This window comes from Pelophylax lessonae (genome assembly GCF_965119305.1).
Source record: "Pelophylax lessonae genome assembly, chromosome: 13".
Taxonomy (NCBI): domain Eukaryota; kingdom Metazoa; phylum Chordata; class Amphibia; order Anura; family Ranidae; genus Pelophylax; species Pelophylax lessonae.
Genome location: NC_138780.1, coordinates 6,746,508 through 6,771,150, shown reverse-complemented (window position 1 = coordinate 6,771,150; position 24,643 = coordinate 6,746,508). Strand labels below are relative to the sequence as shown.

At 47.9% G+C, this 24,643-nt stretch overlaps 1 protein-coding gene across 3 annotated transcripts in view; it reads left to right on the top strand.

Moving 5' to 3' along the window:
- ARHGEF2 (Rho/Rac guanine nucleotide exchange factor 2) overlaps nt 1–24,643 on the top strand; it is a 150,315-nt gene that overhangs the window by 79,063 nt on the left and 46,609 nt on the right. For 2 of the 3 annotated variants that reach the window (XM_082275564.1, XM_082275565.1), the window contains one exon: nt 18,973–19,117. In XM_082275564.1, coding sequence (XP_082131690.1) covers nt 18,973–19,117 — 145 coding nt within the window. Of the gene's footprint in view, nt 1–15,737; nt 15,762–18,972; nt 19,118–24,643 lie in introns of those variants that run through there. The other variant, XM_082275566.1, reaches the window with a different exon arrangement.

The window sequence follows — 24,643 nt, the reverse complement described above, 5'->3', positions numbered from 1 at the left end:
TTTCCATAATTTTTATATCTAATGGGGGTTGTAGGTGGATCAGGACCTTTGAAGTCTCCATAGTGGGCGATGACGCTCGTCTGAATTGCTCACCATCACGCAGAAAGAATTTCCAGTTTGTTGGAAGCTCTCGGTGAGTGGGCCCCTTTTTGCTTTTCTATGAATGTCTTCATCGTTCTTGAGAACAGGAAGATCACATTTCAGTAAAAGCAAATCTTGTACTTTGCCCTGAATTGACAAAGGAACGTGTTCTGTTAGTAGGGTCCACCCCCCACTTCTCCCAACTTTACTGAGCCCACCCGCTCCGTTATAGTAGGGTCCACCCCCCAACTTCTCCCAACTTTACTGAGCCCACCCGCTCCATTACTCCAGATCTGTTTCATTTGTTGGAGAAGACTAGTCTGTATTTTTGCAACTCTTAAAATAAAGAATCCTTTCGGTATGCAGAGGTTAATCTTCATTTCCGTAAAGAGAATTCTCTTGTTAGGACATCATCCCTCATCCACTGATAACTTCACCGGACATCATCCCTCATCCACTGATAACTTCACCGGACATCATCCCTCATCCACTGATAACTTCACCGGACATCATCCCTCATCCACTGATAACTTCACCGGACATCATCCCTCATCCACTGATAACTTCACCGGACACCACCCCCATCCACTGATACCTTCACCAGACACCACCCTCATCCACTGATACTTTCATCGGACACCACCCCCATCCACTGATACTTTCATCGGACATCACCCCCATCCACTGATGCCTTCATTGGATACCACCCACGTCCACTGATACCTTCATCGAACATCACCCACGTCCACTGATACCTTCACCGGACATCACCCACGTCCACTGATACCTTCACCAGACACCACCCTCATCTACTGATATCTTCATCAGACATCACCCCCGTCCACTGATGCCTTCATTGGATACCACCCTCATCTACTGATACCTTCACCTGACACCACCCTCATCCACTGATACCTTCAACGGACACCACCCTCATCCACTGATACCTTCACCTGAAACCACCACCATTTACTGATACCTTTACCGGGCACCACCCCCGTCCACTGATACCTTCACTGGACACCATCCCCTTCCACTGATACCTTCACCGGACACCACCCCCCATCCACTGATACCTTCACCTGACACCACCCTCATCCACTGATACCTTCAACGGACACCACCCTCATCCACTGATACCTTCACCGGACACCACCCCCATCCACTGATACCTTCACCTGACACCACCCCCATCCACTGATACCTTCACTTGACACCACCCCCATCCACTGATACCTTCACTTGACACCACCCCCATCCACTGATACCTTCACTTGACACCACCCCCATCCACTGATACCTTCACTTGACACCACCCCCATCCACTGATACCTTCACCTGACACCACCCCCATCCACTTATACTTTCACCTGACACCACCCCCCCCCCCCCCCCATTCACTGATACCTTCACCTGACACCACCCCTATCCACTGATACCTTCAACGGACACCACCCCCATCCACTAATGCCTTCACCAGGCACCATCCCCATCCACTAATACCTTCACCTGACACCACCCCCCACCCACTGATACCTTTATTTTACCGTGCTTCAAAACAGTTGCCAAAGCCCATGGAAATACCTGGCACTTCTGTGTAGGGAGGAGCAAATAACCTTTTCCCTTTCTCTCAGGATGCAGTCCCAGGTATGCGTAGCCAGTCTCTATGTAGAAGAAAAGATCATCAGTCCCGTGTAAGCTTCATGCCATGGGTCAGAGCGTATACAGGATTGATGACCTTCACCCCTCCCCACGTGGGGATTGGCCACCAATACCTCGAACTTCATCAGGTAGGGGGTGAGGTGTCCAGGGAAGGTATCAGTGGGTAAGGGGTGTGGTGTACAGTGAAGGTATTAGTGGGTAGGGGGTGAGGTGTCTAGTGAAGATATCAGTGTGAGGGGTGGTGTCCAGTGAAGGTATGAGTAGGTAGGGGTGTGGTGTCCAGTAAAGGTATTAGTGAGTGAGGGGTGGTGTCCAGTGAAGGTATTAGTGAGTGAGGGGTGGTGTCCAGTGAAGGTATGAGTGGGTAGGGGTGTGGTGTCCAGTAAAAGGTATCAGTGGGTAAGGGATGGTGTCCAGTGAAGGTATTAGTGTTTGAGGGGCGGTGTCCAGGGAAGGTATCAGTGGATAGGGGGTGTGTGTCCAGTGAAGGTATTAGTTGGTGGTGGGTGGTGCCCAGTGAGGGTATCAATGGGTGGCGGGTGGTGTTCAATGAAGGTATCAGTGGGTGGTGTCCAGTAAGGGTATTAGTGGGTGGGGGGTTGTGTCCAGTGTGGGTATCAATTGGTGGCAGGTGGTGTTCAATGAAGGTATCAGTGGGTGGTGTCCAGTAAGGGTATTAGTGGGTGGGGGGTGGTTTCCAGTGTGGGTATCAGTGGTTGGGGGGGGGGGTGTCCAGTGAAGATATCAGTGAGTGGGGGATGATGTCCTCACAAGAGGATTCTCTTTAAGGAAGCGAGGTTTAACCTCTGCATACAGAAAGGCTTCTTTCCTTTAAGAGCTCTAAAAATACAGAACATTCTTCCCCAAGAGCCAGTTCTAGTCGAGACTGCTTCAAAAACAGGGCTGGGGGTGTTTCTGAATGTACAAAGTAATAAACTGCTACTGACACCCACCATACGGAGTAAGATGGTAGAACATTGTAGAGTAATCTGATGTCTATTGAAGAAATGGGGTCGTGTTCTATATGGGGTTCCTCCATCTCTGGATTGGCTACAGGTTTAGCATTAAACTCCTTGGCCGTGTATATTTTCTTTCCTCCCGTGGAATGATGTCACTATATCTGTATCAGAAAAGGTTCTATTCAGCGCAGAGTTTTCATAACGATTACAACGTTTTCCATACATTAGCAGTTTCCATGGAGCATGTGATGAATACGGTACGGGATATCACTTCTGGGCACACATACAGAAATAGCTCTGCGTACCGTCTATGCAGAGTGGGGAAGGAGGTGGTAGTGGATCACGGTGATTTGGCGGTAAGGATGAGAGGATCACCAGAGGTCGTCCTATCAGTGACCAGCCTGAGGACATCTCTTCTAGGGATTATTTTGTCCATTTTCTTTCTCTTTACCTGTGGAGGTAATTGGTGAACATTCATGATCTTGGATGGTCTGATCGGCATCTGCTGTCCATGCCAACCTTTGGGCAAAGAGAGAACGTAGAGATCAGGAGTGAGTCACTCCTCATGCATCCCACCATTTATGGTCAGCCATCTTTTTTTTTTTGGCCTTTCTTATCATCAACAAGCCCCATTTCTAGCGGCCTGTCAAGTCAGATAATTGTAGCCCCATCTGCCGCCATCAAAGCAAAACTTTGGTTTAGGCCAGCCATTCTGACCAAAGGGTTCCTCCAGAGGATGCTAGGGGTTCCTGGAGCTGTGAATGATTGACCTCCTGTTTGACGTGCTTGCACAGTTCTGGGGCAATGCCACTTGGCGGAGCCAGGAGCAAGAGATCAGTTACCTATTTGTTAGAGGTTCCGTTCTCCCTGTTAACCACCAATGTAAGGAACATTCTTCCCATTGACCACCAATGTAAGGAGCATTCTTCCCACTGACCACAAATGTAAGGAGCATTCTTCCCACTGATCACCAATGTAAGGAGCATTCTTCCCACCGATCACCAATGTAAGGAACATTCTTCCCACTGACCTCCATTGTAGGAAGCATTCTTCCCACTGACAACGAATGTAAGGAGCATTCTTCCCACTGATCACCAATGTAAGGAGCATTCTTCACGCTGACCTCCATTGTAGGGAGAATTCTTCCCACTGACCTCCAATGTAAGGAGCATTCTTCCCACTGACAACGAATGTAAGGAGCATTCTTCCCACTGACAACGAATGTAAGGAACATTCTTCCTACTGACCACCAATGTAAGGGGCATTCTTTCCACTGACCACCAATGTAAGGAGCATTCTTCCCACTGACCACCAATGTAAGGATCATTCTTCCCACTGACAACGAATGTAAGGAGCATTCTTCCCACTGACCACCAATGTAAGGGGCATTTTTCCCACTGACCACCAATGTAAGGACATTCTCCCCACTAACCACCAATGTAAGGAGCATTCTTCCCACTGACCACCAATGTAAGGAGCATTCTTCTAATTAACCGCTGAATAATTCGTTTTAGTAGGGGTTCCTTGGGACCTGAAAATTAATTTAGGGGATTCCTATTGGGGAAAGGCTGGTTTGGGTCCTCTTTCAGGCTTTGATTGCCATTCATGTTCCAGAGACCAAACAGGAAGGGAATCTGCCAAGTGGGGATACAATGCAACTCTAAACGTGTTGGTGGAGTCCTGGGCCCAAAGGGCGAGAAGATATGGCTTGAGATCCATATTTTAAAGGCAGTTCTCTGTCAACTGGGTTAACCTTTGGGGTCCCTGAAGTAGTCTGAAGAGTAAAAAGGATGAGAGGGCTGGAGATCAAACATGAGTCTAAAAGTCTTTATTGCACATGACAACTGATCAAACAGAAGAGCCAATACGTTTCAGGGGGCTCAAAACTCCCTTCTTCATCAGGGCTTAGTTCGTGACTAGAAGTGAAGAAAATAATGGAAAACAAATTGTCTTCAATAGCAGTCCGCATCTAAAGCTAGGTTCACACTGTGAATGAATGGGCTGTCCAACACACGAAGCACAGAAGTTGGGCATGCTGGCGTACCTGCCTAGTGTGAACCTTCCCTAATCCCTGACGAAGGGGGGTGTTTTTAGCCCCCTGAAAGGTGTTGGCTTTCTATTCTAAACTCTTGTCATATAAAATAAATATTTACTGGATTTGCATTAAATCTGTGGTGCCCTCATCCTTTCTTCATTCTTAAGTGCCATTAACGGGACGGAAGGCCTAACTCTTCCCAACTTTTATAAATAGGAGCTTTGACCAGAGCCTCTCTGGAACTGGACGTCACAGTCATATCACCCTTAGGCTACGAGGGGTGGGAAGGGGACAGATGCAGCCACAGGGTTCAAGTATGGAGGAGACACTTGTGATATTTGGCTCCATGCCCACAACCCCCCCAACCCCCCCCCCCCCCCCGTGGCATGGCGACACGGTGCGGCCACGCAGGAGCTGGAAAGATTTTAAAGTCTATCCTACAGCCATTTTTTTTTCCTTTCATTTTGAATGATGAAAATTCAAAATCTGCAATACCTTAAAAGGGAACTTCTACGGCACAAGTTATTTTTAAGCATGCCAATTATATGTCCTCAACCGAAACAAACACAGAGCGAATGACAGACGACGTATTTATAGAGCGCAGATAGGATTGTACCCAAAACTCACCCATTTCTTGGCTCGCTGCTCCGGTATTTAGTTTAGGTCACCAGTTTTCCACATTTCACGGTGTTTTGATGGCGATTAATCATTTCCGTTTATATACACCTCCCCCTCCTGTCCATCTGACTCTTCTCACTTTCTCAAATATCACAGGTTACCCCCAAGAGATCACTACCCCCACCCTGGAGAGACCCCTCTGTCAGGGGCTGACTGGCAACTTTCAGCCCAGTGGGAAAGTACAAACTAGAGGCCCACGGTGCAGCAATTTGGCCCCTCTCCCACTCTCCTCCTGACCCCCATTCCAGGCTGACGCTCTGCTCCAGGTACTCTCTACTCAACGGCTGAATTCGGGTTTCTGTCCTGGCCAGCAGGGGGCAGTTGGGGGGAGCTGGGACAGCTCGGTTGGGGCTGGAGGAGAGTCTCCATTCGGGCATGGAACATCATCCATGCTTGGGAAGGGGGAGGCCTGCGCTCTGGCCTTGTCTTCAACCCCCACTCAGTAGGTCAGCAGCAGGGATTTTTTACTTCTCTTCCCCAGAAAATTTTAGGCATGTCTAGCAGAAGCGGGGCTTCAGAGCGGCCCAGGGGTCATTTGCCCCCCTGGCCCAGTCCTCCCCTGCCCTCTGTACACACTCAAACCTACAGGAGATCACCCTGACCTGCCCATCATTGCTGGAGTATTCAAGTCTGAACACCCATGTGTTCTGATTCCAATGCCAGCGAAAATTGGGGAGCGTGATCGATAGCTGACCACAAGCAATGCAATCTGATTGTACAATCTAAACAAAAATCCTTAGCCACACATCACTACAAAAAACCTTTGTGTGAAAAAGAACAGCCTCAGTCCCGAGCTCCATCCAGGCCATCCCCAACACGTTTCGTCCCACCTATCGTGACGAAATGCATTGGTTGGCCTGGATGGTGCCCGGGCTGAGGCTGTTTTCACTCTTCACTCTTTTGTTGTTATGTGCGGCCGTGGACTTTTCCTTTTTTTTTGTATCAGTATTGATGGAGCTGGGTTGGGCTCCATCCTCGCTTGCACCCCCAGCAGTTTATCAGAAGAGAACCCATTGGAGCTTTGAGCGGCATCCGCAGTTTGGTACTGGATCACTGATTGTACAATCTGCTTTACATCTACTTTGTAGTGTGGGGGCCGGCCTGATGGCATACAAAATAAATAGATTGTTTGCATGGGATGAAAGTGATAGAGATCTTGTTGCTATATATCTAATGCTGAGGTAGATATATATATATATTACCAAAAGTATTGGGACGCCGGCCTTTACACACACATGAACTTTAATGACATCCCAGTCTTAGTCCGTAGGGTTCAATATTGGGTTGGCCCACCCTTTATAACAGCTTCAACTCTTCTGGGAATGCTGTCCACAAGGTTTAGGAGTGTGTCTATTGGAATATTATATATATATATATATATATATATATATATATATATATATATATATATATATATATATATATATATATATATATATATTTTTTTTTTTTTTTTTTTTTTTTCATTATTGAACTGTACAGACTAAGACTGGGATGCCATCAAAGTTCATGTGCAGGCATCCCAATACTTTTGGGAATATGGTGTATGTATAGATAGATTTTATAATATTTGTAAATACAGATTATTATATATATATATATATATATATATATATAATATATACTGTATACATACTTATTTTCAATATTTAACCCTATGGACTAAGACTGTGATGCCATTAAAGGTCATGTGCATTTAAAGGCAGGTGTCCTAATACTTTTGGTAATATAGTGTGTGTGTGTGTGTATATATATATATATATATATATATATATATATAATATTTTTATATTTATTATTATTTTTAATATTTATATATTGTTTTATATACTGTGTGCGTATATATATATATATATATATATATATATTTTTTTTTTTATTATTTATTTAATTCTAGTTTTATTTTTATTTATATATATATATATGTATTTTTTTTATACACTGTGTGCGTATATGTATATATATATATATATATATATAGATTTATTTACTTAATTCTAGTTTTATTTTTATTTATATATATATATATGTATTTTTTTATACACTGTGTGCGTATATATATATATATATAGATAGATAGATTTATATATATATTTATTTATTTAATTCTAGTTTTATTTATATATATATATATATATCCCTTTGCTGTCAGGACGGTCATGCTGTATATTTCATGAAGGCGTAACACAGATAGTGCTGTGCTCACAGTTAGCTCAGTGATATACTGTATATAGAATAAAAATAACATCCTTTATCTCGGTGACTCAGTGCAATGTAACGCAATAGAAAAAAAAATAAAAGAGGGGAAAGCTTCACCTTATATTTTCCGTCCCCAGGATTTTAACACCTTGTGTGACAACACTACTGATTTTGGATTTGTTGCTATGTATGCAGATAATTATAGGACTGGGAAAGATCCGCCCTGATTTCACCATACTGCATGCAGACACATTGTATTGCAGGGATATTATTTCTCCAATCCTCTCCCAATGAGGCACTCTGACTCCGCCCTGATTTCACCATACTGCATGCGGGACACATTGGGGGAGATTTACTAAAACTGGAGAGAGTAAAATCTGGTGCAGCTCTGCATGGCAGCCAATCAGTTCGACAAATAAAACCTGGAAGCTGATTGGTTCCTAAGAGGAGCTGCACCAGATTTTGAACTCTCCAGTTTTAGTAAATCAGCCCCATTATATTTCAGGGTATCCCATTTCTCTTCAATTAGAACTACAGGCAAAACTTTTTTATATTGGCTAAAGCAAGTGAGGGTTATAACCCCTGTCAGATTTATTTTTTGCCGTCGGTGTCCCATTGTGGAGATTTCTCTTCACTTCCTTTCCCACAGCCAAACAGGAAGTGAGAGGAAATCCCTACAAATTAAGGGAATCCCTTGGGGCCCTTGGGGCCCCCCGGGTCCCAATGGTAGATTTTCCTCTACTTTTTGGGGACAACCCAAAATTTGGGATTTTTCTTTTACTTTCACTCCCCCGTTACTAGTCACCCCTTGTCTCAACCCCCTCCCCAGCTGCTAGTACCTTCTCTTGGTTCCACCCCCTACCCACCTCCCAGTACCGCCCCTTTTAGACAACCAAGTTTTATTTCATGGTGCTAAGTAATTTGTATGGAATTTATTACCAATAAAACAGTGAAATAGATGCCCTGCAGCCAGCAAGATTAAACCCCCCCCCAACAACAATAGATCTCCACTAACAACAATAAACCCCCTCAGCAACAATAGGCCTCCCCTAGAAGCAATAGATCCACCCAGCAACATTCGAGCCCCTAAGCAACAATAGATCTCCCCCAGCAACAGTAGCCCCCTCAGCAAGATTAAATCCCCCCTGCTAAAATTAACCCCCCCCAACAACAATAGATCTCCACTAACAACAATAAATCCCCCTTAGCAAAAATAGGCCTCTCCTAGAAACAATAGATCCACCCAGCAACAGTAGAGCCCCTCAGCAACAATAGATCTCCTCCAGCAACAATAGATCGCCCCCAGCAACAATAACCCCCTCAGCAAGATTAAATCCCCCCAGCTAAAATAAGTCCCCCACCAACAATAGATCTCCACTAACAACAATAAATCCCCCTCAGCAACAATAGGCCTCTCCTAGAAACAATAGATCCACCCAGCAACAGTAGAGCCCCTCAGCAACAATAGATCTCCCCCAGCAATAATAGCCCCCTCAGCAAGATTAGATCTCCCCAGCAACAATAGAGCCCCCGTCCCAGAAACAATAGATCTCCCTCCGCAACAATAGATCCCCAAGCAACAATAGATCTTCCTGACAAGATAGATCCCCCTCTCCAACAATGACCCCCCCCCCCAACAACAATAAATCTATTAGCTGTGACTGGGTGGTGCATCCAGTCGTACCAGAGGTAGTAGGCAGCCAGGGAAGAATATCTGGTCCGTATTCCCGGCATTTCTCCCTGGACACATAGGAGCAAGATCCATAAAGACATGCATGAGAGAGTTTGGGTGGAGGAACTTGACTGGCCAAGGTCCAGCCCTATGGGAAAACTCTATGAGAGGCTGAGAGCTGTAGCTGGATGGTGCATCCAGTGGTACCAAAGGTAGTAGGCAGCCAGGGAAGAATATCTGGTCAGTATTCCCAGCATTTCTCCCTGGAAACATAGGGGCAATATCCATAAAGACATGGATGAGCGAGTTTGGTGTGGAGGAACTTGATAGGCCTGCACAGAGTCCTGACCTCAACCCGATAGAACACCTTTGGGATGAATTAGAGTACAGACTGTAAGCCAGGCCTTCTTGTCCAACACCAGTGCCTGACCTCACAAATGCGCTTCTGGAAGAATGGTGAAACATTCCCATAGACACTCCTAAACCTTGTGGACGGCCTTCCCAGAAAAGTTGAAGCTGTTATAGCTGCGAAGGGTGGGCCAACTCAATATTGAACCCTACAGACTAAGACTGGGATGCCATTAAAGTTCATGTGTGTGTAAAGGCAGGCGTCCCAATACTTTTGCCAACATAGTGTATGTACCACGCGTGTTGATTTTTTTTGCATGAGCAACAAACCCTCTAGTATGAGGAACAGTCAGTCAGAAGTACTTTGACATTTACTATTGAAGGTATTCTACTATCCAGAAGTCTAATATGAGACCATCGTCATTCAGGAGCTTTACAGTATATGGTCTCCGAACATCCAGTATATAGTCTCCAGAGGTGCCTACCTCCCCTAGGTTCCTCCAGAGATTGCAAAAGGTTCAAAGAGCGAATTCTGACTCAGATAAGTTACTACTGAGATCAATGATCTTTTTCAGCATTTTGTAAAGGGAACATTCTTACTTCACACTGGCTACAAATGTAAGGAGCATTCTTCCCACTGACCACCAATGTAAGGGACATTCTTCCCACTGACCACCAATGTAAGGGACATTCTTCCCACTGACCACCAATGTAAGGAACATTCTTCTCACTGACCACCAATGTAAGGAGCATTCTTCCCACTGACCACCAATGTAAGGAGCATTCTTCCCACTGACCACCAATGTAAGGAACATTCTTCCCACTGACCACCAATGTAAGGGACATTCTTCCCACTGACCACCAATGTAAGGAGCATTCTTCCCACTGACCACCAATGTAAGGAGCATTCTTCCCACTGACCACCAATGTAAGGGACATTCTTCCCACTGACCATCAATGTAAGGGACATTCTTCACACTGGCCATCAATGTAAGGGACATTCTTCCCACTGACCACCAATGTAAGGAGCATTCTTCCCACTGACCACCAATGTAAGGGACATTCTTCCCACTGACCATCAATGTAAGGGACATTCTTCACACTGGCCACCAATGTAAGGGACATTCTTCCCACTGACCACCAATGTAAGGGACATTCTTCCCACTGACCACCAATGTAAGGAACATTCTTCCCACTGACCACCAATGTAAGGGACATTCTTCCCACTGACCACCAATGTAAGGGACATTCTTCCCACTGACCACCAATGTAAGGATCATTCTTCCCACTGACCACCAATGTAAGGAACATTCTTCACACTGACCTCCATTGTAAGGGACATTCTTCACACTGGCCACCAATGTAAGGGACATTCTTCCAACTGACCACCAATGTAAGGGACATTCTTCCCACTGACCACCAATGTAAGGAGCATTCTTCCCACTGACCACCAATGTAGGGGACATTCTTCTCACTGACCACCAATGTAAGGGACATTCTTCCCACTGACCACCAATGTAAGGAACATTCTTCCCACTGACCTCCATTGTAAGGGACATTCTTCCCACTGACCACCAATGTAAGGGACATTCTTCCCACTGACCACCAATGTAAGGGACATTCTTCCCACTGACCACCAATGTAAGGAGCATTCTTCCCACTGACCACCAATGTAAGGAACATTCTTCCCACTGACCACCAATGTAAGGGACATTCTTCCCACTGACCACCAATGTAAGGGACATTCTTCCCACTGACCACCAATGTAAGGGACAGTCTTCCCACTGTCCATGACCACTATTGTAATAGGGTCCTTCTTTACTAACTACCAATTTTATGGTCTGCATTTTTTTCTGGTTAATATCTGTTTAATGTTTTTATTAATGAATATAATTTAGTTGTATAGAGCAGCCCCGGGTGTCAAATACATTTCTATTAATTATTGTATTACATTGTACAGTTCATGCTGATGTCCCATGAGCTGCAGATATAATAATGATCAGCCAGGTTTCCCTGAGACCTGGAAATGATTGATGGGTTCCTCTGGGGTGAGATCAGCTGATCTTGGGGGAAGGTTCTTCTGCGGGGTGACATTGGAGGATACCAGCATTCTTATTTGGATTGGTTCCTTAGTTTAAGACTTGCAGGTCCAGCCTATGGTGATCCCACCAATGTGTTGTCTATATGGGGTTATCTGTTGGCCAACCGTCTGCATGCATTTGTGGGGTGACCTCTCCATACTGGTATATGATACGGATAGACTGACTTTGGCCATTGTCTAGACTGAGGTCTGCGGCCATTTTGCATTTTATGTTTTTAATATGCGATCTAGAGATACGATAACGAAGATCTTCTTTTTTATCGTTACTGAATTTTGGAATTTAGGAAACCCTACTGCCTTCACTAAAAACTTGACGGGGGTCCGATCCCTTTGCTGCTCCATCCAAATAAAATTTAAAAATGGTGGTATTAAATCTAAAACCAAATTGTATTATAATTTTATATAAAAAAAATATATTTAATAATTATTTTATGCATATGGAGGAATTTACAGGGAGCCTACAGGAGAAATACCCAAAATTCATAGCTAGAGGGAGGGCTTGGAAAGACTATAGCATCTCCGATATCTTGAGACTATACCAATGATTTCTCACCAAATACGAATATAGGGAACCGTGAAAGAAGCCTGTAGAGAAGGGGACCCACTTTTTTTTTTTTTTTTTATATTTTTTTTTTTCTTTTCTCTTTTTTTTCTTTTTCTTTTCTCTTTCTCTTTTGTTTCTATTTTCTCTTTTTCAATCTTTGCTATTTATTTTGATGGTTGAATGGGGATGCAAAGGTCTATGCACGAATATAAAATTGAATACTAAGCAGGCTCAAGCTGAGTTTTTTTTTTTTTTTTTGTTATCTTATGAAGCCAAATGAGAAATTGTGATTTTTATATGTGACTCAGTGTATCATAAAAAAAAGTTCCATAAAGTTTAAAAATAAAAAACACTCATTTTATGGTATTGCAGCTCACAAAAATTGAAAAGGTAAACTTACACCCTCGCCACCCCCATGGCCCCCGCTGTACTTACCTCCCCGAGTAATCAGTGCCCATGCAGTTGGTGAAGTGGTCAGAAAAATTGAAAGCCCCGCTCTTTTTCCCCTTCTTTCTGTAGGAATTCCAGGACGGTTTAGAGTGATTCCAATTGGTCAAAGCAGTCATAAGTCAGTGCTGACCAATCAGAATCCCTCTGATCCATCCTGAAAGCCCTGCAGAAAGAAGAGGAAAAAGAGCGGGGGGCTTTCAAATTCCTGGACCGCTATACCGACTGCATGGGCACTGATCACTTACAACGATAAGCAGTGCCGGCACAAGGTCATCTAGAGCTTCAGGGTGGACATGCCTTATTGTGCCCCCCCCCCCCCCCCCCGCCAAGATGAATGAGCATCATGTATCAGTGAAAATCCCCCCTCCAAAAAACAAATTGACCACTAATCTGCATGCTCACCCACTAAGCACCAACCTCAAATCCTCTCTCTTCCTATATGCCCCCAGCGCAAATCCACCCCCCCCCCCCAACAAAAAAAAGCCTTCCCCCCTCCTAGCACAAATCCTCTACCTCCTGAAATGACCCCCCCCCAAGCACATATCCTCTCTCCCCACTCCAAATCCCCCACTTTTGGCACAAATTCCCCTCCCCGAATCCTCCATCCTAGCACGAATCCTCTACCCCTCAAATTTACCCACCCAAGCACAAACTCTTCCCCCCCCCCACTCCAAATCCCCCACTTACAGCACAAATTCCCCTCTCCGAATCCCCCATCCTAGCACGAATCCTCTACCCCTCAAATTTACCCACCCAAGCACAAACTCTCTCCCCTCACTTTTGGCACAAATTCCCCTCCCCGAATCCCCCCAACCTAGCACAAATCCTCTACCCCTCAAATTTACCCACCCAAGCACAAACTCTTCCCCCCCCCACTCCAAATCCCCAACTTACAGCACAAATTCCCCCCTCCCAATCCCCAATTCTAGCTCAAATCCCCCCCCCCAAATTTCACCTCCTAGCACAAATACCTCCCCCCCCAATCATCCCTACTAGCACAACCCCCCCCCCAAAACAATACTTCCCCTCTACCATACTACCTTTATAGCATAAACCACCCAAATCCTCTTCCCCATCCCCCCTTAGTGACACAAATCCCCCCAAATCACCGCTCCTAGCACGTCCCCAAATTTGCCCTCCTAGAACAAGTCTTACCCCCTGCCATTCCCCCTTCTAACACATATCCCCTTCCCCCCAATCTCCTTGAGGTGCCCCCCACCTCACATGATACCACATTGCTCAGAGCATCCGCCCCCTCCTGCCCACCCCTTGTCCCGGTCCTGGAGTTAAGTACAGTGGGGACCTAGGTTGTACGTATGGGTTAGTCGGTCTCTGGCACCGCATCTTCTGGTTTTACCGGAGCATCCCCCGGAGATCGCTTCCAGCTGTTGTGTCGTCAGGTGAAGCGCTCCCCGGGGGATGTAACGTAGACCTGCGACTCCGCCCAGCTACAACCCACGCTGGCACACTCCTCTTCCTGACGCAGATCCGCTTCCACCTGTTACTCTAGCCGTGCCGGGGATGTTCGCCAAGGCCAGGGGCGTTTTAAAGGAGGACAGATTGAGGGTAATGACCGCCGTGAAAATGGTGATTTTGGTAAGATTTGCGGGACAGGGACCGCCTTACACCTATAGTAACTTTTTTTTGGACCTTCTTGCGTGTTAGGTGCATCTTCCCATTTACCATAAAGATCTCGGCAAGGTGTGAGGCGTGTTGCGCCTCGTGCAGTGTCTCAGAGGAGGGGTTTACGCACCAATTAAGGAGCGCTGAGAGGTATCAGACGGGGATTGTGCCGGACGGCGTCTGTAAATTCCCCTCTCTCCCGGCTAATCAGCAGGATGTTGTGCAGGATGCTGGAGATGGAATAATTACTGGAGATTTGAATGGCAGCCCGGCTAATAATAATGTAATTACCGCCTTTGCTGTCACAGGAACCTGCCTGTGGGGGAGGGGGACATTCTGGTTATTGGGGGGGGGGGGGGGTGCTGGTTTAGCATTTTAATTAACACTTTCATTACTGGTGTGCAAATGTCAATTATAATGGTGTGAAATCTGAACCAAAGAGGAAGCCATTTTCTCGGCCACATCAATATTAATGATTAACATTCCAAAATGACTCCACTTTGGTTCAGTGATGTCACCGCTCTCTAGTGATTGGATAAGCTGCATTCTCAGTGATGTCACCGCTCTCTAGTGAAGGGATAGGCTGCATTCTCAGTGATGTCACCGCTCTCTAGTGATTGGATAGGCTCCATTCTCAGTGATGTCACCGCTCTCTAGTGATTGGATAGGCTCCATTCTCAGTGATGTCACAGCTCTCTAGTGAATGGATAGGCTGCATTCTCAGTGATGTCACCTCTCTCTAGTGAATGGATAGGCTGCATTCTCAGTGATGTCACTGCTCTCTAGTGATTGGATAGGCTGCATTCTCAGTGATGTCACTGCTCTCTAGTGAATGGATAGGCTGCATTCTCAGTGATGTCACTGCTCTCTAGTGAATGGATAGGCTGCATTCTCAGTGATGTCACCGCTCTCTAGTGAATGGATTGGCTGCATTCTCAGTGATGTCACTGCTCTCTAGTGATTGGATAGGCTGCATTCTCAGTGATGTCTCCGCTCTCTAGTGATTGGATAGGTTGCATTCTCAGTGATGTCACCGCTCTCTAGTGATTGGATAGGCTGCATTCTCAGTGATGTCACTGCTCTCTAGTGATTGGATAGGCTGCATTCTCAGTGATGTCACTGCTCTATAGTGAATGGATAGGCTGAACTCTTGGTGTTGTTTTTGGAAATTTCCGATCTTATATTCGGTGTCTCCTGACTGTTGATTGGATTGGTGTTGGAGTTGCTAATGATATTCAGAAGAAAGTTTTCTAATCGTTCTTCTGTACATCTTAGTAACAGGAAGTTCAGACTCTGCTTCCTCTTTCTCAAGGAAACTCTTGTCACCGCCCTGAGCAGCATTACTCAACAATCCGCCTCCGGCTTTTCTTGATAAGATTCACATTTCGCCATCGATGGAAGCGTCTGATGTAAGAACTTTCCCCGTACGTTCTCGAAATCCAACGTGATTACAGAGGTGTAGAGGGGGGCTCATGCATGAGGGGCTCCGGGAGTGGGTTGGGGGGGGGGGGCTAAGGTGACACAACTGGGCAGCCAGGAAACATTAAGTGACTCAACTTCCTTTCCAGGTCAGGGGGGGGATTCCGCGAGATACGGTGATGAGTTCTGGTAAACAAATTTTTACAAGCGTTGGGAATTTTGCCCCGTCTTTGGGAAATTGTGTCGATCAAGCGTAAAACCTCCGGGGATTAGTTACCATCTTTGTGGTCATTCACTGTGGCAGCGGTCGCTGTGTGTTCAGAAAAACTCTTAGATATAGATCCAGTGTATATTCTCAGGTCTGCAGAAAAAGTCACTCCACCCAGAAATGATATTTTTTGGTTCAGGAAGGTGCTGTGTGGTTGACTCAATGGCTTCTCTCCAGTTTATGGTGGTGGAAAGCCAGAGAGTTCTCAGCCCCACCCGCCAGCTGCAGTAACTATGATGGATTACTTTTTTTTAACCTAATAAGGTATGCAGCAAGAGGAGTGAGACTCCTTCACTCCCCTTTAAATGGCCGCAGCAGATAGGTAGGACAGGGAGCCTCTCAACAGGATTCCTTCTGATGCACCAATGTCTGGGACCAAGGTTGGATGGACTAATCTGAACAGGTATGTATTTTCCCGGCCAATCACCTTTGTTCCAACATCTTCCATCCACCATGAGAAATGGGGCCCATCATTGGTTACATTGGAGAAATAAGGCCCATCATTGGTGAGGTGGGAGGTATAAGGCCCATCACTAGTAGTGTCATGGGAGGATTAAGACCCATCTTTGGTGACGTGGGAGGAATAGGGCTCATCATTGGTGACCTGTGAGGAATAGGGCCCATCATTGGTGAAGTGGGAGGAATAGTGCCCCATCATTGGTGAAGTGAGAGCTATAGGGCCCATCATTGGTGACATGGGAGGTATAGGCCCCATCATTGGTGAAGTGGGAGCTATAGGGCCCATCATTGGTGACGTGGCAAGTATAGGGCCAATCATTGGTGACCTGGGAGGAATAGGGCCCATTATTGGTGACATGAGAGGAATAGGGCCCATTATTGGTGACATGGGAGGTATAGGGCCCATCATTGGTGAAGTGGGAGATATAGGGCCCATCATTGGTGAAGTGGGAGCTATAAGGCCCATCATTGGTGAGGTGGGAGGTATAGGGCCCATCACTAGTAGTGTCATGGGAGTATTAAGGCCCATCATTGGTGATGTGGGAGCTATAGGGCCCATCATTAGTGATGTTGGAGGTATAGGGCCAATCATTGGTGACGTGGGAGGTATAGGGCCCATCATTAATGACATGGGAGGTATAGGGCCCATCATTGATGAAGTGGGAGCTATAGGGCCCATCATTGGTGATGTGGGAGGAATAGGGCCCATCATTGGTGACATGGGAGGTATAGGGCCATCATTGATGACATGGGAGGTATAGGGCCCATCATTGATGAAGTGGGAGCTATAGGGCCCATCACTGGTGACATGAGAGGAATAGGGCCTAATATTGGTGATGTGGGAGGAATAGGGCCTATTATTGGTGACGTGGGAGGAATAGAGCCCATCATTGCTGACATGGGAGGTATAGGGCCCATCATTGCTGACATGGGAGGAATAGGGTCCATCATTGCTGACATGGGAGGAATAGGGTCCATCATTGCTGACATGGGAGGTATAGGGCCCATCATTGCTGACATGGGAGGAATAGGGCCCATCATTGCTGACATGGAAGGTATAGGGCCCATCGTTGCTGACATGGGAGATATAGGGCCCATCATTGCTGACATGGAAGGTATAGGGCCCATCATTGCTGACATGGGAGGTATAGGGCCCATCATTGCTGACATGGAAGGTATAGGGCCCATCATTGCTGACATGGAAGGTATAGGGCCCATCATTGCTGACATGGGAGGTATAGGGCCCATCATTGCTGACATGGGAGGAATAGGGCCCATCATTGCTGACATGGAAGGTATAGGGCCCATCATTGCTGACATGGGAGGTATAGGGCACATCATTGCTGACATGAAAGGTATAGGGCCCATCATTGCTGACATGGGAGGAATAGGGCCCATCATTGCTGACATGGGAGGTATAGGGCCCATCATTGCTGACATGAAAGGTATAGGGCCCATCATTGCTGACATGGAAGGTATAGGGCCCATCATTGGTGACATGGGAAGTATAGGGCCCATCATTGCTGACATGGAAGGTATAGGGCCCATCATTGCTGACATGGGAGGTATAGGGCCCATCATTGCTGACATGGAAGGTATCGGGCCCATCATTGCTGACATGGGAGGAATAGGGCCCATCATTGGCCAGCATTGGGTGGGGGTCAGAAAAAAATAGCTTGAAGGCCTTGCATATTGTGGTCACTCGTAGCCTTGCAAATATATGCAACGAAATTTGAAAATAGGATGCCCAGTCAGGACGCAGCTTCAGTTGCATGCATCCCTGGCATTAGCGTCCGCAACGTTTACTGTGTCGGCTGAATGGGGGTCAAGCTTTGTAACAATGTTTCCGATTAGGCAACTATGTATCTAAAGTCCATGGTTAGACCCCCCCTAGCTAAACGTCAACTTGGCGGCCGTCCGATTCCTGCCTCCGCCAACGCAGCAGGTGCTGGTGGTAAAGTGGTACGTTTTCCAGAAGTTGGTGACAGTGGCAGCTCCCTCGTCTCCTCTGCAGAGATGTTTTGGAGGGTGGTCCCTGGCACAGTTGATGCGGTTGTCATGGTTATACATAGCGAGATGTCTACATGTTCCAGGATTTTTTTCTCTCTCTCTCTCTTTCTCTCTCTCTCTCTCTGTATCGTGTCGGTGGATACTGCAGCATTCACCCAGAGATGCAGCATCAGCCTGGTTTCCGCAGCACCTCCATCTACGGCCCCGTGCGGGCGGACGCCCTCGCCGCCTCCACCGCCCCTCGCCGGCTGCAGACCATGAGCTGGAGGGCCAAGCGCCCCAGCGAACGCACGTCAGTTATGATGGTGGGTTCGTAGCCACTGGCCTGTAGAGATTGACCTTTAGGGGGCTAGGGCTAAGTGACCGTTTAGGAAAGGCGGACGCGGCTTTATTGTGTGATTGCGTAAGAGAGGCGGCAAAAAAGATTCGGCAATCGTTAACGATCTCATTATTTTTTATTGCAGAATAAGGAAAAGGAGAAGATGAAGGACGCCAAGGACACGCGCTACACCAATGGGCACCTCTTCACCACCATCACCGTCTCCGGGACGACGATGTGTTTCGTGTGCAATAAGAGCATCACGGCCAAGGAGGCGCTCATCTGTCCGAGTAAGTAAATGACCCCCCTGCACCTAACTTGCCATGCCCGGGGGCTTTTGCCTCCATTGCTCCCCAAAAAAAAAAACGGGCGTTCTGGAATGCAGGGACTCAGAGCCAGTAATAGGCTTTGCCTCGGTTATCTGTGCCAGTCCGAGGAGCACGTTTATCTTCCATTAAAAGATCAGCGCGTAGGCGTGGAAGGAAAACGGCAGCAGATTTGTGTGTTTTGCTGGTGTGTGTTTGGGGGACCCCTGCAGGCTGTGTGCATAAAAACCGAGCGCCAGCAAGATTGCTGCAGGATACGGTTAACCCTTTTCCCCAGGAGGGGGAGGACGCTGCGCAGAGACGCGGGGCTCCACCCACTTTGCGGCTGTCCACGGTTGATTTTACGGGACGTTATCGTATTTATAGACATTTCTCGTTTTTTAATTTGTGTATGTCAGGAAGCTGAACGTCAAATTTCGCCCTCTGAAAATTGGGGATTCGCAGGAAAAGTTTTCATATTGTAAATGATATAAGTATTTATTCTATTGCTGCTATGGAAATTAAACATGTAACCTGGGCAGCCATCAAAAATTTTGGGTACCCTTACACAGCTTTAATCCTTGCCCCCCCCCCCCCCTGGGCCTGACTCTCTTACATGACAAATTGACCCCTTTCATTAGGGCCCCCAAAGTTCCCCCCTTATATCAGGGTCCCCAGAGTCCCACCTCCTTTCATCAGTGGCCCCAGAGTCATCCCCCCCTTACATCAGCATCCCCCAGAGCCTCCCTCCCTAAATCAAGGATTCCAAAGCCTCTCTCCCCTTACATCAGAGTTCCCTTCTCATTAGGATCCCCAGAGCCCCCCTTACATCCAGGTCCCCAGAGGCTTCCTTACATCCAGGTCCCCAGATGCCCCCTTACATCCAGGTCCCCAGATGCCCCCTTACATCCAGGTCCCCAGAGGCCCCCTTACATCAGGGTCTCCAGTAGAACTTTTGGCTCTGAAGAAGAGGGTTCTCCCTCGAAAAGTGTCAGCCAGGCAGCCAAAGCCCCCCTTTACATCAGAGTTCCCTTCTCATTAGGATCCCCAGAGCCCCCCTTACATCCAGGTCCCCAGATGCCCCCCTTACATCCAGGTCCCCAGATGCCCCCCTTACATCCAGGTCCCCAGATGCCCCCCTTACATCCAGGTCCCCAGATGCCCCCCTTACATCCAGGTCCCCAGATGCCCCCCTTACATCCAGGTCCCCAGAGCCCCCCTTACATCCAGATCCCCAGAGGCCCCTTACATCCAGGTCCCCAGATGCTCCCTTACATCCAGGTCCCCAGAGGCCCCCTTAAAGCAGGGTCTCCAGTAGAACTTTTGGCTCTGAAGAAGAGGGTTCTCCTTGGAAAAAGCGTCAGCCAGGCAGCCAAAGCCCCCCTCCCCTTACATCAGAATTCCCTTTTCATTAGGATCCCCAGAGACCCCCTTACATCTAGATCCCCAGAGCCCCCCTTACATCCAGGTCCCCAGAGCCCCCCTTGCATCCAGGTCCCCAGACCCCCCTTTGCATCCAGGTCCCCAGAGCCCCCCTTACATCCAGTGCCCCCCTTACATCCAGGTCCCCAGTGCCCCCCTTACATCTAGGTCCCTACTGCCAACTTAAATCAGGGTCTCCAGTATAACTTTTGGCTCTGAAGAAGAGGGTTCTCCCTCGCCATGGCATATGCGGACGCCATCACACCATCCAGCACCATAGGAGTATCCTGGCAGTCGTGGAGGCGATTGGTTCCATTTTCTTTACATGTGTGCTATTATCATGGGGTTGTGAGTAAAACGTATGCTTTTTTGGATTTTCATGAATTTTTTAAGTGGTAACGCACAAGGTCGGTGCGCCCTACTCTTGTTTTTTTTCAGTATATTTGGATACCCTTGGTCCTGAGGGGGCAGCAAGACCCTAGGTGGTGATAACAAAGACCAAAAAAGACCACTAAACTTCCCACACACCACCTGAGCGCAGGGAAGATAAGGTTTTGGATTATCTCCAGAGGCCCCCCTCCGTTCATCAGTGTCCCCAGAGTCATCCCCCCTCTTACATCAAGGTCCCCCAGAGCCTCCCTCCTTAAATCGGGGTTCCTAGAGTCTCCACTTACACAGTGGCGTAGCGTGGGGGGTGCAGGGGGGGCGGGCCGCACCGGGCGCAACATCTGGGGGGGCGCATCCGCAGTGTCACTCTGTCTGTCTGACTATGACATACACAGTTCACACACTGTCTGTGGCTGCCTCCATCTTTAGGCTGGGAGATGTCCCGCGCAGCCGCCCTATGGCTGAAAATGGCGGGTCAGGCGGGGAGGGGCTGGACTGTGCCTCACCTGTCCATTGGTGTAGGGTGGGGTGGTGTTGCAAACCAAGCCCTGCCTATGCCGCCTCTCCTCACTGCTCAGTCAGTTTAGCAGTGAGTGAGTCAGCAGCCTGGCGCTGTCACAGAGTGGGTTTTTTTTTTTAATCACCTGATTAGAGCCAGAGGCTCTAATAGGCTTCAAAAAAGGGTGGACCCGGGGCGCAGAGCAGTGCGCCCGAGCCCACCCATTGTGTGACAATAGCGAATGAAAATGCACTATTGTCACATGGATCCTCCTCCTGGCCAATCAGGAAGCTGGTCCGAGACCATTTCCTGATTGGCCAAAAGGAGGAGGCGGGAGGACTCGAGGAAACGCGGGGAACTGAGGAGAAGCCACCGCTGCAGGTAAGTCTCTTTGCATTGAAGGGGGCACGCTGGTCTGTCTGCATTGAAAGGGGGCACGCTGGTCACTCTGCATTGAAAGGGGGCACGCTGGTCTCTCTGCATTGAAAGGGGGCGTGCTGGTCTCTCTGCATTGAAAGGGGGCACGCCGGTCATTCTTCATTGAAAGGGGACGCGCTGGTCTCTCTGCATTGAAAGGGGGCACGCTGGTCATTCTGCATTGAAAGGGGACACGCTGGTCTCTCTGCATTGAAAGGGGGCACGCTGGTCATTCAAACTTGTATTTAGATGCATTTTACTTTAATTACATCAGTATTTTCATAACAAACAATACATGTGCTTAGGGGGTAAGGGTTTCTTTAACTAATCTAGTGGAAGAGACTCGAGTGCTAAAATCCCGCGGGTAAGGGGGCGCAAATTACTTGCCTTGCCCCGGGTGCTGACAACCCATGCTACGCCACTGCACTTACATCAAGGTATCAAGAGTCCCTCTCTTTAAATCAGGGACCCCCAAAGCCCCCTCCTTTACATCATAGTTCTTCTTTCATTAGGATCCCCAGAGCCCCCCTTACATCCGGGGTCCCCAGAGCTCCCCTTACATCAGGGTATCCAGAGGGCCCCATCCTTTCATTAGTGTCTCCAGAGTCACCACCCTTACACCAGGGTCCCCCAGAGCATCCCTTCTTAAATCAGGGTCCTCAGAGTTCCCACTTACATCAGGGCCCCTAGAGACCCCCCTCTTTAGATCAGAGTCCCCCTTTCATTAGGATCCCCAGAGCCCCCCCTTACATCAGAGTCCCTAGAGCCCCCTTTACATCCAGGTCCCCAGAGCACCCCTTACATCTGGGTCTACAGAGGCCCCCTTACATCAGGGCCCCCTATTCATTAGGATCCCCAAAGTCACCCCCCTTACATCAGGATCCCCAGATACCTCTTACATCAGGGTCTCTTAAGCGACTTCACATCAGGGTCCCCAAACATCGTGGTCTCTAGAGCCTATTTCCTTTCAAAAATAGCAGGGAATGGTAGAGTGGGATAAGGAGAGTGGAGAGGTGTAAGAGAATAGTTGGGGTAGTGGAAGGGGAGGAGCCAGCATTGTGAAGACCCCAGTTTACAGCTTAGATTTTGATGAAATTGTCATTCTTTCTCTGTTCTTGTATTGAAACAATCAAATTATTGCCAGTTTCGACTTCACAAACTATGAAATTCTGGTGGAAAAATTTGATGGAACTCATGGTGGGAACTCGTGTTTTGATTGCTTAGTTTCTGGCAGTTATATGTGATTCCTGGTAAATTGTTACATGTGTGGCCAGCTTAACTGCTCACCCTACTGGTAATTCTTAACCCTGACCCTACCACTAGCCCTGAACATAACCTCAAATATTTCCTCCAACTCAGGGGTCCTCAAACTTGGTAAAACATTTACTGCTCTTCACACTTTAGGGGAGCTGGACAGTAAATAGTGAGAGAAGAAGAGGTGTTTGTGGGGGTAAAGGAGACCTCTGTGTCAGTGGGTGTAGAGGAGGCCTCGGTGTCGATGTAGGTGGAGGAGACCTCGGTGTCGGTGGGAGTGGGGGAGGCCTCTGTGTCAGTGGGAGTGGGGGAGGCCTCTGTGTCAGTGGGAGTGGAGGAGGCCTCGGTATTGGTGGGATTTAAGGAGGCCTCGCTGTCGGTGGAAGTAGAGGAAGCTTTGGTGTTGTGGGAGTATAGGAGGCTTCTGTGTCAGTTGGAGTAGAGGAAGCCTGGGGGGTGTTGGGAGTAGAGGAGCACTCGTCGGTGGGAGTAGAGGAAGCCTGGGGGGTGTTGGGAGTAGAGGAGCACTCGTTGTCGGTGGAAGTAGAGGAAGCCTGGGGGGTGTTGGGAGTAGAGGAGCACTCGTTGTCGGTGGAAGTAGAGGAAGCCTGGGGGGTGTTGGGAGTAGAGGAGCACTCGTTGTCGGTGGGAGTAGAGGAAGCCTGGGAGGTGTTGGGAGTAGAGGAGCACTCGTTGTCGGTGGAAGTAGAGGAAGCCTGGGGGGTGTTGGGAGTAGAGGAGCACTCGTTGTCGGTGGAAGTAGAGGAAGCCTGGGGGGTGTTGGGAGTAGAGGAGCACTCATTGTCGGTGGGAGTAGAGGAAGCTTTGGTGTCGTGGGAGTATAGGAGGCTTCTGTGTCAGTGGGAGTAGACGAAGCCTGGGGTGTTGTTGGGAGTAGAGGAGGACTCGTTGTCGGTGGGAGTAAACAATCCCCCAGGTTCGGTGTTGGTGGTGGAAGTAAAACAATTACCCATCACCTGTGGTCAGTGAGGAGCAGTAATGCTTTATTCTTGATGCCACTGGATGGTAATAGGGCCCATCATTTGTGATATGGGAGGAATAGGGCCCTATCATTGGTGACATTAGAGCCCATTTTTGGAGATGTGGGAGGAAAAGTGGCTATAATTGGTGACACGGGAGGATTAATGCAATGCCTAGCAATGTCAGTGTGAGGAATAGTGCCCCATCATTGGCGTCAGTGTGAGGAATAGTGCCCCATCATTGGTGTCAGTGGGAGGAATAGTGCCCCATCATTGGTGTCAGTGGGAGGAATAGCGCCCCATCATTGGTGTCAGTGGGAGGAATAGCGCCCCATCATTGGTGTCAGTGGGAGGAATAACGCCCCATCATTGGTGTCAGTGGGAGGAATAGTGTCCCATCATTGGTGTCAGTGGGAGGAATAGTGCCCCATCATTGGTGTCAGTGGGAGGAATAGTGCCCCATCATTGGTGTCAGTGGGAGGAATAGTGCCCCATCATTGGTGTCAGTGGGAGGAATAGTGCCCCATCATTGGTGTCAGTGGGAGGAATAGT